This window comes from Camellia sinensis, chromosome 7 (genome assembly GCF_055761805.1).
Source record: "Camellia sinensis isolate YWXY chromosome 7, ASM5576180v1, whole genome shotgun sequence".
In the NCBI taxonomy this organism is placed as follows: domain Eukaryota; kingdom Viridiplantae; phylum Streptophyta; class Magnoliopsida; order Ericales; family Theaceae; genus Camellia; species Camellia sinensis.
In genome coordinates, this window is record NC_138967.1 from 110644841 (window position 1) to 110662947 (window position 18107).

Sequence of the window (18107 nt, forward strand, 5' to 3'; positions counted from 1 at the left end):
TACTTCAATTCCAAATTGAATATGTGTTAGTTGTAGCATCTCACATGTTATTGTAGATTAGCCGAGCCTATTTTAGTTACATTTTGCATGTGCTGCATTAGCCATCTTAACATGAACTAGGATCATGCACATGATTACTAACTGGTTTCTGTTTTTGCTTGGAGTACTAAGTAAGCTTTTATGCTTTAGCATGCCACATGTGTGTGAATGTTGCCATGATAGCATAATTACCATGAGACTAGCTGCTTATGTGATATAACTGCCTAAATGCCTGTGGATGGAGGTTGAATTACCTAAATTGGAATAATGCACTAAAACTGTGAGTTGTAAGCCCACTAGATAGTGGAAAAACCATCTTTTCTAAAGCCCACTTGAGGGTGGCAAAATCTGCATTTTAGCCTACTTATGAGTAACAAACCATTTCCAAAACAAACATAAAATGTTTTGTTCCAATTTAGGCGATTTGGTCTATACTTATTTGCTGTGCGCATAACATAGTAATTCTAGGCTAATAACCGAAATAGGAACACATAATGCTTTCAAAACAAGATATCACGGTTAGTAGAGGCTGATCTTTGATCGGGCGAGAGGAGGTGCTCATAGCTGACCTTCCCCAATCGTACCCAAGTTCCCGAGGCGAGGCAACTTTGGTGATGACGGACATGTGGCCTTTGGCACCGAGTCAGGGTTTCCTAAATTTCCCAAAATAAAATATTTAGGTGGCGACTCTGTATTTGGCAAAGCAGTCTATGTTTGGCACTTCTTTTCTAAAAATCTGTTTTTCTCAAAACGATTTGGCGGATTTGGACTCTTTGGTTCAGATTAAGAACCGTGACAATTCGAGAGTCCGAACTGTAGTGAGCCTAATATGAACAGAATGGGACTCACCCTCCCGGGGCATTCGGGGATGTCTACAGTTTCTGGCGACTTTGCTGGGGACTTTGGAGAATTTGACTCGAACTCATGATATCTTGTTTTGACTACACTATGTGTTTCTTTGCATTGCATGTGCATTAGTGCGCCTAGGACACCGTGTTTGCCATCTGCTATTCCTGAACGGTTTGTCGGAGGCTGGCTTTGTCAAAGCATGCCATAAGGCTGACCGGTTATGGGCTCTGCCAGTATGGGAGCACAAACCCCGGTTTTGTCGGGGCACCCTTTTTGACCATTCGACCTAGTGCATATTCGGAATCCATAGTGACCATTCCAAACTAAGACAGGTTGCTTACCCGATAGGTTGTTTGAAACCGCTGCGTGCGTAGTGAAACCCTAGTTCCTGACAAAATAGGACAGGGAAACCCTACCCCCAACATAGGGGTGTTTTGGCTCTCACTTATCTGCTATGTGCTTTAGGAGTGTGTCTCTACAGGAATGCGTGTATCAGTTTGCAAGTTTGGGCATCAGGCCTGCGGGCGCCAGTTCAGTGTTTAAGAATCAGTTATTTGCGGGTATCAGGTTCAGTTTTGGGAACAGTGATTAGGGGACAATAATCAGTATTGAGGAGCAGTGTATTCAGTTTATCAACCGTGTGTTGTGATACCCGACTGTGTGTTGTGTGTATTTATGTTACGCTGTTATGCTGCCCGTTTGTCTGGTTATTTATTTCCTTATTGCTTTATTTATCTTCTTGCTAGATAGTTTAGCACGATTGCTTCCGGCCTAGTAGATATTCCCCAAGCACTTTGGACTAGAGGTCGCCGGCTCCATCGATCTGAGGATCTGGTAGACAGACAACCAGTGTTTTATTCTCTACCCCCGGTTATCAGACGAAAGCCGAGAAGACGCAGTGTGTCTGAGCAGAGATCGCCAGAGTAGTGGTCGACCCTACCAGTGGACAATCAGGCTGAGGTCTCAATTTTCACCACAGAGAGGGAATATATACCAATAATTCAATCAAAACAAAGCAGTATGGAAAGCTTAGAGGAGATGGTGCGCCAGCTCCAAGAGAGCATGAAAACTATGCAGCAAGATGCTGTCTGACAGGCGGAGTTCGCCAAGCAACAGGCCACGGTTATGACTGAACAAGAAGAGTTAATCATAAGGCTACAACAGTAAGCCGGGGCATCTGCTTCGCATCAAGCCCCTCCCCCACCAAGGGTTCCGATACCTGAGGAGACACCAAATGTTCAGAATGCCCAAAAAGATACAGACAACCCGACGGGGCCAGCTCCGCCCCCGATTCTACCACAACTATCCAAGGCACCCACACCTATCAATGCACCGGATTCTCCCTTCGAGTTCGAAGTGGATCCCACGGCATTAAATCTGAGTAACCTGGAAAAGATGTTTAAGAAATCCCAGGGAGTCAAGACCATCCCCGATATTGAAGACGGGTATACCGACGCAGCCGTGACGCTGTCGGACCGATTCAAGATGCTGTACATTGACCGATTCGATGGGTCCGGGGACCTCATGGTGCACCTGAGGTTGTTTTCCGATATCTTAAGGCCGATGGGCCTCACCAGACTACAGAAGCTATCTTTGTTCGGCCGGACCCTGTCAGGTGTGGCGGCCATCTGGTATGCCAAATTAGAAGATGACGTCAAGAGAAACTGGGATGAGATGGCCGAGGCCTTCATTGCACAATATTCGTATAACACGCAAATCGAGATTACGACCCGTGATCTTGAGACGACAAGGCAAGAACCTAAGGAGAGCTTTTCAGAGTTCGTAACCAGATGAAGGGCCAAGGCCTCGATGATGACCCTAAGGCCCACAGATAAAGATCAGATTAGGATGATTGTGCGCAATCTCCAGCCTAAGCTGATGCAGAAAATGATCGTGCTCCCCTTCCCTACCTTTTCAGATCTGCATGAGATGGGAGTACAGATTGAGGATGCCTTAAAGCAGGGCTTGATTGATAATGACCGGGAGCAACCCCGAAGAACTTTCAATCGCAACAACAATGCAGGCCTGAGCGGCACTACAACTGCAAGAGCCTCAGAAGTGAGCATGGTCACCACCATCCCCCCTTCCCCTCCAAGAACTGTAGCAGCTACGCCATTCTCCAGTGCGTCCGGAAGCAATACACAAACAGCCAAATACCAACCCAAAAGCCAAAGAGCCTTCGCCCCACTATACACGTCCTTGTCTAAGGCTTTAGGGGTTTTAATCAGAAAGGGGCACCTGAAACCCCTAGAGCCACGGCCATTACCGGAAAAACTTCCCCCTACCCACAACCCAGCCAAATATTGCGCATTCCACCAACAGCACGGTCATGACACCGACCAATGCTACCGATTACGTCATGAGATTCAAGATCTCATCGATAATGGGGTGATCCTGCCTCCAGAAAAACCCAACGTCACAACCAACCCTCTCCCTCCGCATAACCAAGCTCCACCTCCCAAACGTATCAACTTCATCCAGACTGGGGTCGTGTCTTACGATCCTAGCATCTACATCACTCCTTCCCACCTATCTAAGCCGGAGGTGTTCCTTCCCGACTGCACTGACTTGTGCATGTTGGACATCTCCAGAACCCAACCCGAATCAATGGTGGTGACTGTCGAAGACAGAGCAGGGGAGATTGCAGAAGAGGATGGGATTGCTGAGTCAAGGTTTGAGCAGTCTGGGAGTCTCACTGAGGAAGCCTACAATCCAAGTGATTACATTATGTCAGCAGGCTAGGCTAGGCCAAGTGTAGAATTGCTAGAGAGGGCAGAGCTGTGCGTGATCCAGGGGGATAGATTTGAGCAAGGGGCAGATGATTTGGCAGCTGTGGGAGAGGACTTTGCCAACCTCCATTTTTTCAATGACCAAGATCCAGGGGACACGACAGTCAACTGGTTTGATTATGAGGAATCGGCAGAGGTTACTGGGTGGTTGGATGATCAACCGGATGTTGTGGAAGAATTCCAACCAGAACAAGGCCCGGCAGGGGCGATAATATTAGTTATGGCCGGAAGCGCCGGAAGTCAAAATGAATCACCGGAGAGCGTCGGTGTCAAGAATTTCGCTCAGGATTGGAGCATTTTGAATACAGGAATTGATGAACAGCCAGCTGTACTGACACAGTTGGAACAGGAAAGGTTTGAGGATTCTGAGAAAATCAGGAAAGCTAAGGCCCTCGTAGGGACTGAAATTGCTGAATGCTGCGAGCATACAGATGGAGGGTACTGTGAGTACAAGAACGGTCATACCGGAGCCGGACAGGTGTCTATCGGCTACCGATGGAATGTGGTGGGAGGACGATGACCTATGCCTTGTCCACATGGATGAGGATTAGGGGAGTAATCAGCCAGATGATACCTGGTATATTGGTGAGGTCGATCATATGACGAGAAGCGGGCAGTATTTCAAGCCTCCATACCTAAATCAACCAGAGGCGTCTGGGAAGGATAGGGAAGCGGAGAAGCAGAAAAAAAAGTAACTTGAAGATGAGGCCGTCTTGAGACAGTTGAAAACGATACAAGCAGACATCTCCATCTGGGGACTGCTTATGGCTTCTCGAGTACATAGACAGGCCGTCCTATCGGCAATGGACAAGGCCAAGCTCTCGATAGAAACCACGCCAGAGCAGCTGGTGGGCTTAGTTTTTCCGGGAGGAGCTACCCCGATGTTAACTTTCTTCGACAAGGAATTGCCACTTGAGGGTGCGAATCACAACAAGCCACTCTACATCTCTGTGGAGTGCAGAAACAAATGGATACTCGTGGTGCTTGTCGACATAGGGTCCGCCATCAATGTGTGTCCAGCAAGGATCGCCTATGCAATCGGTTTGAAGACCGCGGACTTTGTGCCAACAGCCTAGGTGATTCGGGCATACGACAACACAAGCAGAGAAGTCATGGGGACAGCGAAAATTCAGACCAAGGTTGGGCCGAGGCAGCATGAAATTGACTTTCACGTCCTAGAGGTTCCTGCCACTTTCAATCTACTCTTGGGGCGGCCGTGGCTGCATCAAGTGAAGGTAGTTTCTTCTACCTTGCATCAAATGGTGAAATACCCCCATGGAAAGGGAGTAGCCATTGTTTTTGGGAATTCATCGATCCATCCACCGTCGGAGGCGTCTACACCAGTCCTAGAAATTGAGCACGGTATGGAGGATGTGTTCTTATCCGGTTTTACTCTAGCTGAGGCCCAGGTCGTGCAGGACATTTTGGCTGTTAATGAGGGGGTGTATGTCAGTGCTCAATCAGTATACCTCATGAACAAGCTTCAACACATCCCCGGGATGGGATAGGAAAAGAGCGGCCAGAAGGGCGTCGCAGCATTAGCCGAGGTGCCACATAACCCACATACCTTTGGCTTGGGCTATCTGCCCTCCAAAGAGGATTGGATAAGGAAGGGTAAGGAGATGGCTGGGAGAGCCAGAGCGAAGAAGGCGGGAAAACCTTTTGACTTAATGCACCGGCCCATTCAGGGTACCCTAAACGGACGCTTTGTTCGGGAGGGGGAGGACTTTCCGTTTTGTGGCTTCCCAGAGCCGTGGCTGAACGCGGAGAGGAAGCACGTGCCGGGGTTTGAGATCTTCTTTGATCTGGAGTTATCCGGGGATGATGTTGCTGAAGAGCGGACGGACCCATTGGCTGAGGCTGAGCAGAGTAAGAAAGTGCAGTCTGAGGACGCTGAAAATGAAATGGGGGTAGCACTGGCATGTCTACTTTCAGATCCTCCGATCGAGCAGAAGTGCTTGGGGGATAACTTCTCGGTATGCATGATTGGGAATGGAACGACTGCGGGCCTACCAGCAACTATTTTGGATACATCTATCGCACCCTCTCTCATTTGGCAGTATGAAGAGGGATTTTGTCGAGCAGCGCCGGATCAGGTAGTGAGCCGGAATCTGATTCCACCGAGTCTTGTGAGTCGGAATCAGGTTCCAGCTCAACTAAGTCTGAGTCCGGTATTCCTGGGGTGATAACCCGGATGCCACAGTCCTATCCAGGTCGTCTTTTTCTTTCTCTTTTGAGTCTGTTGTAACAGAAGAATCGGACGGTTCGGAAGCACTTAATGAGAATGATGTGGATGTGGTTTCTGAGTACTTTTCTGTGCCTTTGGTTTATTGTTTGAATCAGGACTTTCAAAATTTTGACAAAAACGACGAGAAAGAAATTCCTTCGGTTTTGCAACGATTAATTGATCAAGAGCAGGAAAGATTTGTTAAGCCTTTAGTTGATGAAATCACTACTGTGAATGTTGGTACTGAGAAGGACCCGCGGCTGGTCCAGATCGGGTCCACGTTGTCTTCGGAGGAACGCGAGCGCTTAGTCACTTTATTAAAAGATTTCAAAGATATTTTCGCGTGGTCTTACGAAGACATGCTTGGAATCGATCCTGAGATTGTACAACACCGGATCCCTCTTGACCCCGAGGCCCAATCCATCAAGCAAAAACTCAGAAGAATCCGCCCTGACTGGGCCATCAAGATTAAGGAAGAGGTCACTAAGCAAATCGACGCAGGGTTCTTACTGGTATCCGAGTACTTGACTTGGTTGGCCAACATTGTTCCGGTGCCGAAGAAGGATGGCAGGATCAGGGTATGTGTGGATTTCAGGGACTTGAACAGAGCTAGTCCGAAGGACGACTTTCCCTTGCCGCATATTGATGAGTTAGTGGATTTGACAGTGGGGCATGCTTTGCTCTCGTTTATGGATGGCTTCTCAGGCTATAATCAGATAGTGATAGCACCTGAAGATCGGGAAAAGACTGCATTCACCACCCCGTGGGGGACATACTGCTACAGAGTAATGCCGTTTGGGTTGAAGAATGCTGGAACTACATATCAACGGGCCGCGACCACAATATTGCGTGACATGATCCACGAAGAGGTTGAGGTGTACGTGGACGACATGATTGCCAAGTCCAAAGAAAGAGAGGACCACTACACCGTCTTGCAAAAGTTCGTTCAAAGGATCAGAGAATTTCGGTTGCGGCTGAATCCTCAGAAGTGTACGTTTGGCGTTACAGCAGGAAAAATGCTGGGGTTTCTGATTACACAAAGGGGCATTGAAGTCGACCCTTCCAAAATCAAGGCCATCTTAGAAATGCCGCCACCAAGGACTGAAAAGGAGGTGCGAGGCTTTCTAGGTAAAGTGCAATTCATAAGACGGTTTATCTCAAAATTAACCTTGACTTGTGAACCACTTTTTGGTCTCCTGAAGAAAGGAACGAAGTTCCAGTGGGACGGCCGATGCCAAGCTGCTTTTGAACAGATCAAAGAATACTTACAGAACCCACCCGTGTTGTCACCGCCAGAGCCGGGGAGACCGTTGATATTGTACCTTTCAGTAATTGAGACTACAATGGGCTGCATGCTCGCACAAGAATCAGAAGACAAGGTGGAGAGAGCCATCTATTACCTCAGCAAGAAGATGCTAGAGTATGAGACCCGTTACACACCGTTGGAAAAGGCTTGCTTAGCCTTGGTGTGGACTACCAGGAAGCTGCGGCACTACCTGTTAGCTCACTCCGTAATGTTGGTTTCACGACTGGATCCCATCAAATATCTTTTCGAGAAACCGGCACTTACGGGTAGGCTAGCTCGTTGGTCGCTGTTGCTTTCCGAATTCGATCTGAAGTATGTGACGCGCAAGTCAGTCAAGGGAAGAGCAGTAGCAGAATTCTTAGCCGATCATCCAGTGGAAGGGGGTGAAGCAGTTGAGTACTTATTCCCAGATGAGGCCATTTTGCATATCGACAACTTGTTTTGGACGATGTACTTTGACGGAGCGTCAAATCAGTACGGGTATGGAATAGGGGTGTTGCTGATAGCACCCAACAATTCCCGTATCCCTCTAGCCTTCAAACTCCGGTTCAAAGTCTCGAACAACGAAGCAGAATACGAGGCATGCATTGCTGGTCTAGAAGTAGCCCTGGAGCTAGGGGCAAAACGGTTGGACGTCATCGGGGACTCGAACCTTGTTGTGTCTCAAGCAAAAGGAGATTGGAAAGTAAAAGAAGAAAAGATGATAATGTACCACCAAACCTTGGACTTGTTAATTCCTCGATTTGAGAAGCTAAACTTCGCTCATCTATTAAGAGAGAACAACAGGTTCGCAGATTCACTAGCAACTCTATCTTCCATGATAGACATCCCGTTTGGAGTCCGGATACGTCCAGTCATTATTGACCAGAAATTTGCTCCAGCTTACGAGTCAATTGCTGCTATAGATGAGGTTCAAGACGAAAACCCCTGGTATTACGATATTTGGAATTTCTTAGAGAAGGAAGCATATCCGCTGGGGGTAAATGCCAAGGATAAAAGGGCAATCAGAAGAATGGCCGTTCAGTTCATCATCTGCGGGGGTAAGCTGTATAAGAGAGGTCATCTGGGAATGCATAAGCTATGTGTAAAAGCTGAAGAATCGAAGCGCCTAATGGAGGCCATCCATGGAGGAGAACGTGGAGCACATATGAACGGGGTAATGTTAGCGCGGAAGATCCTCAGACAAGGTTACTACTGGTCCACCATGGAGGAGGATTGTATCAGCTTTGTTCGGCGATGCCACCAGTGTCAGATCTACGCAAACCGCATGAATATTCCGCCGTCGAAGCTGTACAATATGACTTCGCCATGGCCATTTTCAGTTTGGGGAATGGACATGATCGGGGCTGTTACTCCAAAAGGATCGAATGGGCATGAGTTCATCCTGGTCGCGACAGATTATTTCACGAAGTGGGTTGAGGCCTAGTCTTATGCGGTGTTGAAGGCGTCGCACGTTGCAAAGTTCATCAGGAACAACATCATCTGCCGCTACGGGGTCCCGAACGAGGTCATTTTAGATAATGTTTTCCACTTCAAGAAGGAAGTGATTGACTTGTTGGAAAAATACAACGTGGCTTTTCATAAGTCATCCATATACAGGCCGCAAACCAATGGAGCGGTTGAGGCCGCCAACAAGAATGTCAAGCGCATTTTACAGAAGATGGTGGAAACCTACCGGGATTGGCCAGACAAGCTGCCGTTTGCTCTGTGGGGGTACCGGACTTCAATTAGAACTTCTACTGGGGCGATCCCGTACTCATTAGTTTATGGGATGGAGGCCGTTCTACCTATTGAAATTGAGGTTCCGTCTTTAAGAGTGCTGGCTGAGTGTCAAATAGCTGAAGCAGATTGGCAACAGGGCAGATTTGAAGAACTCATGCTCTTTGACGAGCGCAGACTGAAAGCACTATACCATGTTCAAGGTTATCAGCGCAAAATCGCCAGGGCTTTTAACAAGAAAGTTAAGTCCAGGAACCTGAAAGAAGGAGATTTGGTGCTCAAGGACAACCGAGCTCCCATTCACGACCCTAGGGGCAAGTTCAGACCCAATTGGACTGGTCCCTACATCATCAAGTCTATCTGGTCAGGTGGAGCTGTGGTTCTGATGGATCTAGATGGCCTAGAGTTCTCACAACCAATCAATATGGACAAGTTGAAGAAATATTACCCCTGAGAGGCTCGCTAGACCGAAAACCCGAAAGGGCGACCTAGGCAAAAATTAGAGCATGAAAAATTAGAAATTATAAAAACTGAGCTCGCAAGGTTGAAAACCCGCAAAGGGCAGTCTTAGCAAAAGTTAAAGCGCAAAAGGAGAGTGAAAATACTCGAGTGAACCCAAGTCTGAACTACGTAAGGCTCGATTCCCATCTTTGGGATGCGTAGGCAACTTCATCCTGAAGTTCATCCATAAACTTTTCCCCGATCAACTTTGTCCATTTGATCATCTCGGCCATCTTTGTCTATTCAGCATTCAAGAGTTTGGTTATGATCTCCGGTGCAGTGCTCTTTAGACTAGGGGCAACTTTTCGTTACTATGCAGTGCTGCGGTGCTATTCAGACTAGGGGCAACTTTCCAGTTGCAAGGATCCGGGGTTGTGCATCTCAGTGACAGATTTCAGGCGTGTCCAGTTCTGATCCATATCGAAAATGGTTTTTGAAAAGTTTTAATAAAAGTTGACTTTGTTCAAATTAATCTTTTTACAACTTAGACCATTTTTGGACCAAAGCGAAAAATTTTCAGTACCCATAACCTTCAATTTCATTGATTTCAATACAGAGTTCTCCAGCTCTTGCATACAAATTAAAGTTGCTTTTTATTACATTCATAAAGAAAACTTGAAAGTTCTAATTAAAGCAAATAAATCCGGGGCATAGGTGAGTCAGGTGTTCCTGCTCCCTCTCCCAGAGCTGGTCGAAGCCTTTGATGCCAGCTGGGCCCAATCTGTGCCTCTTCTTTAAGCCAATCTATGCACTTATCAGACAAAGTGCAACTAAAAGTGGGAGCGAGGGCCAGGAGTTCTCTAGTCCTCCATGCTGTGACATGCCGAGCAAGCTGTGCACCTCGGACCGGGAACGCAGCAGGATACTCTATCCCCTCTGGCGGGCAAGTCTGATCGTGGCCAAACTGACGCTGGAACCAGAACGGGAAGTAGAACACACAGTGAGTTAAGCCAATCAACTGAATCCCAGTCTGCCGGGACATGCTATAACTCATTGCCGGTAAGTTGAGCCAAGGACACTGCCAAGCAATGCGGTCTGCGGACAACTGCACATCCAGTCGAACCACCAGCCCTCATCAAGGGCATTGACTAGACAACGTCAGAAGAAGTAGCCGCGAGCTGAGTATGCTGAGCAAGAGTCTACAACTTGCAACTTATCCATCAACCACACCTGGGAAGGGATGAAAAATGAGAGAATAAAGAATAAAGAGATGTACGATGTGAGAAAAGTAAGAAAAGGGTTTTGTGAGAAAAAACGAGCTTGAGGGCCGAGTGATGTAAGCAATACAAATGTGAGATCGGGTGGGAAACATTACCTGTAGTAGTAGTGGACTCCCCGCAAATCTGGTTGTCTCTCGACGATAAAAGGCATCCAAGCCCATCAACGTCTCAGCCAGAGTCATGGCAATGCAGCCCTTGCCCTCCTCCAAGCCTTGGGCAACCTCAATCAACCGAACGCTAGACCCTCCGGAGCCCGAGACAAACAAGAAATGAGATAACATGCACAAACAGAGGGCATGTCGCCAAAAGCCTTGCCAATGATGGTCACTGCGGTCGCCGGCATCAGAAAACCGACAAATCAAACTCGGAACATCCAACATTCTGTCACAAATCAAAGATCGAACGTCGTGCATAGTAAGTCCACACATTCGTCCTAAGGCTTGGGCGTGGCCAAAGCGAAGCTGAGGCAAGATTTCTTTACCACGCTTGGATTCCATCAAAGCTTGGAAGTCTTCGAAGGTAGGACACACCTCTTGCCCGCCAAAGCTAAAGACATGTGTTACCGGATTCCAAAACCTTGCCGCGGCGTGGAGAAACGGAAAGTGCAGCGGAGTGCGATTCAGCGTGAATAGTGCATTCATACCGAAACCCCGGAAGTTCAGCTTTTCCGAGTCGTCCAAGTTGGCAATCCAAGCTGTGAGATTTTGGACAAGAAACTCTTTCATTTGGAGCAAATCAGTATGGAATTGAGAAAAACTACGAAGCTGAAGCCTTTTGTAGGGGATAAGGTTGAGTGGAGGACAGATGTCAGCATTCTACTGGTCTCTGCCATTTATGGCCGGCCAGCCAAGTATAGTGCTGACCGACCACAACTTTTGGCCGATTATCGAAGATTCTGGCCGATGGCCACTTGTTGAGGACCGATGGTTTTCCCCTGCGGCCGGTGGTATTCCTTCTTACTCCCTGAGCTGTTTTACATGTTGAACATGCTGAGGATTTGCGGAATACCACCATTTCCAATGCCCTCCGGTGATGATTTCTGCAAAGTCACGCCCATTTGCTTATCGAGTTGTTGTACATTTACTTATCGAGTTGTATTTCACTCTCTTTAAGTCTTCATTTTTGCTTACCAAGTTGTACTCACGCTCGGTTAACTTATCGAGTTTCTTTGTTTTGCTTATCGAGTTGTAAGTCGGTTCACTACCTGATTGTTACGATGCAAGAGCTTAATTTTCAAACAAATTTCAATTTCATCCACATTGTTATGTGATACCACGTGATGCGATGCATAGAACAACAAATGTAACTCCTTTTTTGAACAAAATAGCTGCATCATTTTCATCATGCCCTTTTGAAAACGTAAAACCTGCCTGAGGCAGTACAATGTGCTTAAACTACCAGTAAAAAGAAAAGTAAAGCAAAAGGAGAGTAGGGCAGCAGAGTATCGGGATTGATGCCGGTAACCTCCCCTTGCGGTCAATGCACCCCCCGCGCCCTTGTTCGGGTCAACTATGTGGCTTGGCACCTTCATTACTCAGGACAGTGCAAGGAAGTGCACTTTCAGAACATTAGTAAGCCTTCGAGTTGACCTCAAGCCGTGTCTTCTATGAGCGATGCTCGGTGCGTGCGGGGAACGTTCCTTCCCGTATCCTTTTCGTATCTTGTGAATTTCACAAATCGCTTCAATTATACTGTGTTGCAGTGCTTTGCATTTCAATTTCATGAATAGCATGTCTTTACCATGCTTCAAGTTGAATCGGCCCCTTCAAGTTTCTTTCTATACACATTGCATGCGTTGTTGCGTCGTGCTTTACTTACATGTGTTCAAGTTTCTTTCTATACACATTGCATGCATTGTCACGTTATGCTTTACTTACATGTGTTCAAGTTTCTTTCTATACACATTGCATGCATTGTCGCGTCATGCTTTACTTACATGTGTTCAAGTCTCTTTCTATACACATTGCATGCGTTGTCGGGTTATGCTTTACTTACATGTGTTCAAGTTTCTTTGTATACGCATTGCATGCGTTGTCGCGTCGTGCTTTACTTACATGTGTTCAAGTCTCTTTCTATACACATTACATGCGTTGTCGCGTTATACTTTACTTACATGTGTTCAAGTTCCTTTCTATACACATTGCATGCATTGTCGCGTTATGCTTTACTTACATGTGTTCAAGTTTCTTTCTATACATTATGCTTTACTTACATGTGTTCAAGTTTCTTTCTATACACATTGCATGCGTTGTCGCGTTATGCTTTACTTACATGTGTTCAAGTTTCTTTCTATACACATTGCATGCGTTGTTGCGTTATGCTTTACTTACATGTGTTCAAGTTTCTTTCTATACACATTACATGCGTTGTCGCGTTATGCTTTACTTACATGTGTTCAAGTTCCTTTCTATACACATTACATGTGTTGTCACGTATTGCTTTACTCACATGTGTTCAAGTTCCCCATTACACACATTGTACACATTGTCACGTGTCCTTTACTTACATGTGTTGGTGCTTTCATAGCATTGTTATGCTTGCCCCAAATTGCATTGTTATGCGTCCTACTCGACTTGCGTTGTCACGCACTTTCAATTGCATTGATTGCATACTGCTAACGATATTGTACCTATTAAGTTTTCTTTCTCTTTCAGGCACGATATTGTATGTACGGTTCATTTGAAGCTGGTGCAACCAGACGAACCGCACAGGTATTGTATTCTCCGCGTGAAACGTAGCGAGAATTACATGATTCTCTTACATCCTTTCTACATTGTAATATAGTTGGATTTGTGTTGATTGCTTAAAACTGTTGCATGTTATGCATCGTTACAGCTTTCTTTGTATGATCATTAGTTATGCTCGGCTTCTTGCATTTTCAGTTGCATTTCGCCCCTACCTTCGAGCGCATGTCTTTATTGTCTTGCATGTTTGTCTAAGTCTTCGGCCTTGTCAAAAATGGGTCGTCTCTGGGCTTTGACACTCACTCCCATTATTCTTACGACTTTCGAGTTCTGTCAAAGAGGGACAACTGTAGACACCCCATTTTTGACCGTCCTCAAGACTTGGACATCACCGCTTGAACACTCTGTGATCATCCATATTCGTGTTTGATTTGAGTTTTCGGAGGTCTTGGCTATGCGCCTTACCTCAGAATCTCTCGACTTGCTTGTTCTGTGCTTGGTTTTACACCAAGGACTTGTTTGTTTTTGCACCTGAGGGTAGAGAGCAACTTGTTAGCCCCCTCTGAGACCCACCGGCCGTGGTTTGAGGCCACCGGCCATGTCTTCTTGATACCGGCCATTGGTGAAATAGTCCATTGGCCGGTCGGCACTATGAGTGGTCGACCGGCACTTTATTTGGCCGGTGGCCTCATTTTCTGGCCGGTATCACTTTTTCCTCTTTTTCAGGCATAACGCATGCCAGCTGTGCCAGTTGGAGTGCACAAACCTGGCCGTCCATCCACGGGTGTGACTGGTTTGCACCTTTGCACCCTTTTAGTCCAATCTTTCAAGAGCTAGATTGACCCCTTTGCTCAAGCTTCTTGAGGAAGCTTGGACTCTTTATCTTGGTTTCCTCAAGAATTTTGCACCCTTTGCTTAGCTTCCCTTAGAAGCCTTGACCCTTTAGGATAGCTTCTCTTGGAAGCTTAGCCTTTTGCTTGGTCTATATAAGAGCCCCTCCTCTCTCCTTTGTTTTGGTTCAGAAAATCCAGACCTAATACATTCATATATCTGATATATCATCCTCTCTCTCTATATCTCCCTCTCTCTCTTCATTTTGTGTGTGTTTTATAGCCTAAAGGTGTGTTAGTTCATAGTATTGCACTAAGACACACACTCTTACACCTTACCTCGACTTTGGGAGGCATTGAGGGTTTGTTCTTGAGGTTTTGGACTGGTTTCGATCAGAAGAAGAGGGCTGCATTTGCTGTTATTCAAGGATTCTCCAAGGGTAACACTTTTACTTTATATTTCCCAATCTTGCACTAGTCTTTTACCTATCTTGCTTACTGTTTTAGACTTTGTGTATAACTGAAAAAAGTCTTATATTTGCATGCTTAAGATACTTCATTAAGGTTGTTTTGGTGTTGGGGGTCGACCTCCCCCTCTTAGGCCTTGTTTGGCCCTTTTGGTGCTTTCTATGCTAAGCTTTGGTTACTATTGTGTGTTGGCCTTCTGACCACTAAAATCCAGTGGATTTCCAGTGGTGAAGAAGAGGGTTTGAAGTCTTACATAGGGGAGGGACACCCCTCTCCCCTTTGTGTCTCATTTGTGCATGCTTTGGCCTCACAAGGGTAGCATATGTGCTTGGTTGTTTTTGGTTTCATTTCAGAGGTTTTTAGGTGTTGTTTGGTGATAATATGTCTCTGTTTTTGGTCGGATTAATGGCCTCTCCCATGCTTAATACACTTGCTTTGTATTCCCCCATTTTGCCTAGAAATGCACCTAGCCGTTAAACCCTCATGCTTGCATATTTCTACCTAGCTTTGTGAAGCTTTTGGTCATTATTTATCATGATTGAGGTCTGTTAGGTGCTGGCTTGGTTGTATTTGATATGTTTTGTGTGGCCCCCTTTGCATTCTAGCACGTTGGTATCGGGTGTGTGAGTCATTAGCATGTATTGGCTAGACTATTTCAGTGATTTGGAATCACTTATTAGGTCATTTCAGTTCACGTTTGATGCTTACATGCTTGCATTTGTTCCCCTTTTAATGCCTTAAAGAGGTGTGGTCTTATGCTCCATGTTTGGGCTTTTGTACATACCTATGTGTTTGGGGTCTTGGGTTGCCATATCAGTGGGTTTTGGAGGTCCATTTTGCATGCTAAAACTCTGTTTTGTATTGAAAGATCCATGCCATGTTTGCTCGGGGTAGGTGTTGAGCAATGCTCTCATTTGTAGTCTTGAATGCCATCTATGTTGCATCCATTCCCTAGCATGTATTGGTGTCACCTTTTGCATGCTTTTCGAAGTTTAATGTGAGTGTTTAAAGTCCAAGTATATTACCCTTAAGTATGCCTAGAGTTGTTCCCTTTCATGTTCAAATGATAGGCCTTGGCGTGTGCATGCTTGCATGCATAATTGGTACCATTTGGGCCCTTTTGGCCACTGTTTTAGGGCATGGCTGAGGCCTCCCATTTCATTTTAAGACCACTTTTGTACCTAGTTCCATACTTGGCATGATGTATGTTGCATTGCATTAGGAGCATATTTGCATTATATCTTGTTTGCATGTTCGCATCTTGTTTAGTTAAGTTGCATCACATAGTCTTGTTGTATACTTGGTATGCCCACATTGCATTAGTCTAGCTTGCATGGTTAGCTAATGTCTTGTTGCATTTGATTAGCTCGCTCGCATGGCATTGCATGAGTTGCATTACTTTGCATTGTACATTGCATACATGCACTGCATTACTTGGTTTGGGGTGTTAAACCAAGCATGAGGGGAGAGGTATGTTCGTACCCAAAGTGACGAAACACGTCTCAACCCTCGGTCGCCAATGCCCTTGACCTCAATATGAAAGGGTGTTAGCATTCATTTGTTTGTTTGCATGCATTTACATTAATTTGCAACTTGGCCTCTTAGGCCATCATGCATTGAAATGTGCAATTGATGGCCCGAGGGTCGAGGGCCACACTCCCTTGAGTCCATTGCATGATAGGGAGTGTGGCCATGCTCACATTTGCTTGAAAATTCCATTCCATACACTGCTTGCCCTCTGCTGCTGTCAACTGCAGGATTCTGCAGGAATTTCTGGTCAGCCGGCCATATACAGTGCCGACCGGCCATCACAGTCCAGCCGGTGTCACAACAGTGGGCCGATGATTCATTTCTCATGGCCAGTGACCCTTTTCTTTGGCCGGTGGCATCCCAGAATACTCAGGGAATGAGTCAAAGCAGTTCTGGAGACTTTCAGAATTTTCAGAGGGGCAGGACAGTGTAAACAGATGCAACAATGCTATGGCACCAAGTTTTCGGGCGAGACGAGTCAAGCATACATCATTCACACATCCCGAGGCGGGGCCGGGGCCACCTTCTTTTTGCATTTAATTTGTTAATTAATTATAAATTCTGTAATAATTAGTTTAGTATTTATTGATTCGGACTGTAATATTTATTCGGACCCTCCGAGCGAGGGCAGTTGTGTAATAAGTGTGCGTGAGTGTGTGCATGTCTTCCAAACCCACGTCTTTCTTCCTTTTTATTTACTAGCTTTCAATGGTTAGTCTAGAGCATGTTTCAATTAGCATACAGTATGATAGCATGTTTGCATCCATTCATTCGTTTTGCATGCACCGGGCTCGGCGCATCATTCTAACTGCATTTGTACTTCAATTCCAAATTGAATACGTGTTAGTTGTAGCATCTCACATGTCATTGTAGATTAGCCGAGCCTATCTTAGTTACATTTTGCATGTGTTGCATTAGCCATCTTAACATGAACTAGGATCATGCACATGATTACTAACTGGTTTCTGTTTTGGCTTGGAGTACTAAGTAAGCTTTTATGCTTTAGCATGCCACATGTGTGTGAATGTTGCCATGATAGCATAATTACCATGAGGCTAGCTGCTTATGTGATATAACTGCCTGAATGCCTGTGGATAGAGGTTGAATTACCTAAATTGGAATAATGCACTAAAACTGTGAGTTGTAAGCCCACTAGATAGTGGCAAAACCAACTTTTCTAAAGCCCACTTGAGGGTGGCAAAATCTGCATTTTAGCCTACTCGTGAGTAGCAAACCATTTCCAAAACAAACATAAAATGTTTTGTTCCAATTTAGGCGATTTGGTCTATACTTGTTTGCTGTGCGCATAACATAGTAATTCTAGGCTAATAACCGGAATAGGAACACATAATGCTTTCAAAACAAGATATCACAGTTAGTAGAGGCTGATCTTTGATCGGGCGAGAGGGGGTGCTCATAGCTGACCTTCCCCAATCGTACCCAAGTTCCCGAGCCGAGGCAACTTTGGTGATGACGGACACGTGGCCTTTGGCACCGAGTCAGGGTTTCCTAAATTTCCCAAAATAAAATATTTAGGTGGCAACTCTGTATCTGGCAAAGCAGTCCATGTTTGGCCCTTCTTTTCTAAAAATCTATTTTTCTCAAAACGATTTGCCGGATTTGGACTCTTTGGTTCAGATTAAGAACCGTGACAATTCGAGAGTCCGAACTGTAGTGAGCCCAATATGAACAGAACGGGACTCACCCTTCCCGGGCGTTCGGGGACGTCTACAACACCCGCTGGCTAGCTCACGTTTGTGTTTTCAAGTAGTAAAGTGACGACGTTTGGTGGAGTGCAAACTTGATCAATAGGATTATACGAGAAGATTATTTCATGCTCGTACAATTGGCGCCGTCTGTGGGAAAGAGTGCATCAACACATTCAGGCAGAAGAAGATAGCGCTCACGCCAAAACAAAATTTGGCATAACAACAATGTCAGATAG

The 18107-nt window shown here is 45.8% G+C and overlaps 1 protein-coding gene across 1 annotated transcript in view; it reads left to right on the plus strand.

Moving 5' to 3' along the window:
• Positions 1 to 3495: 3495 nt before the first annotated feature.
• Positions 3496 to 18107, plus strand: part of LOC145796030 (uncharacterized) — a 29871-nt gene continuing 15259 nt past the window's right edge. The window contains exon 1 of the mRNA XM_082881003.1: positions 3496 to 3604. Coding sequence (XP_082737129.1) covers positions 3496 to 3604 — 109 coding nt within the window. The remainder of the gene's footprint in view (positions 3605 to 18107) is intronic.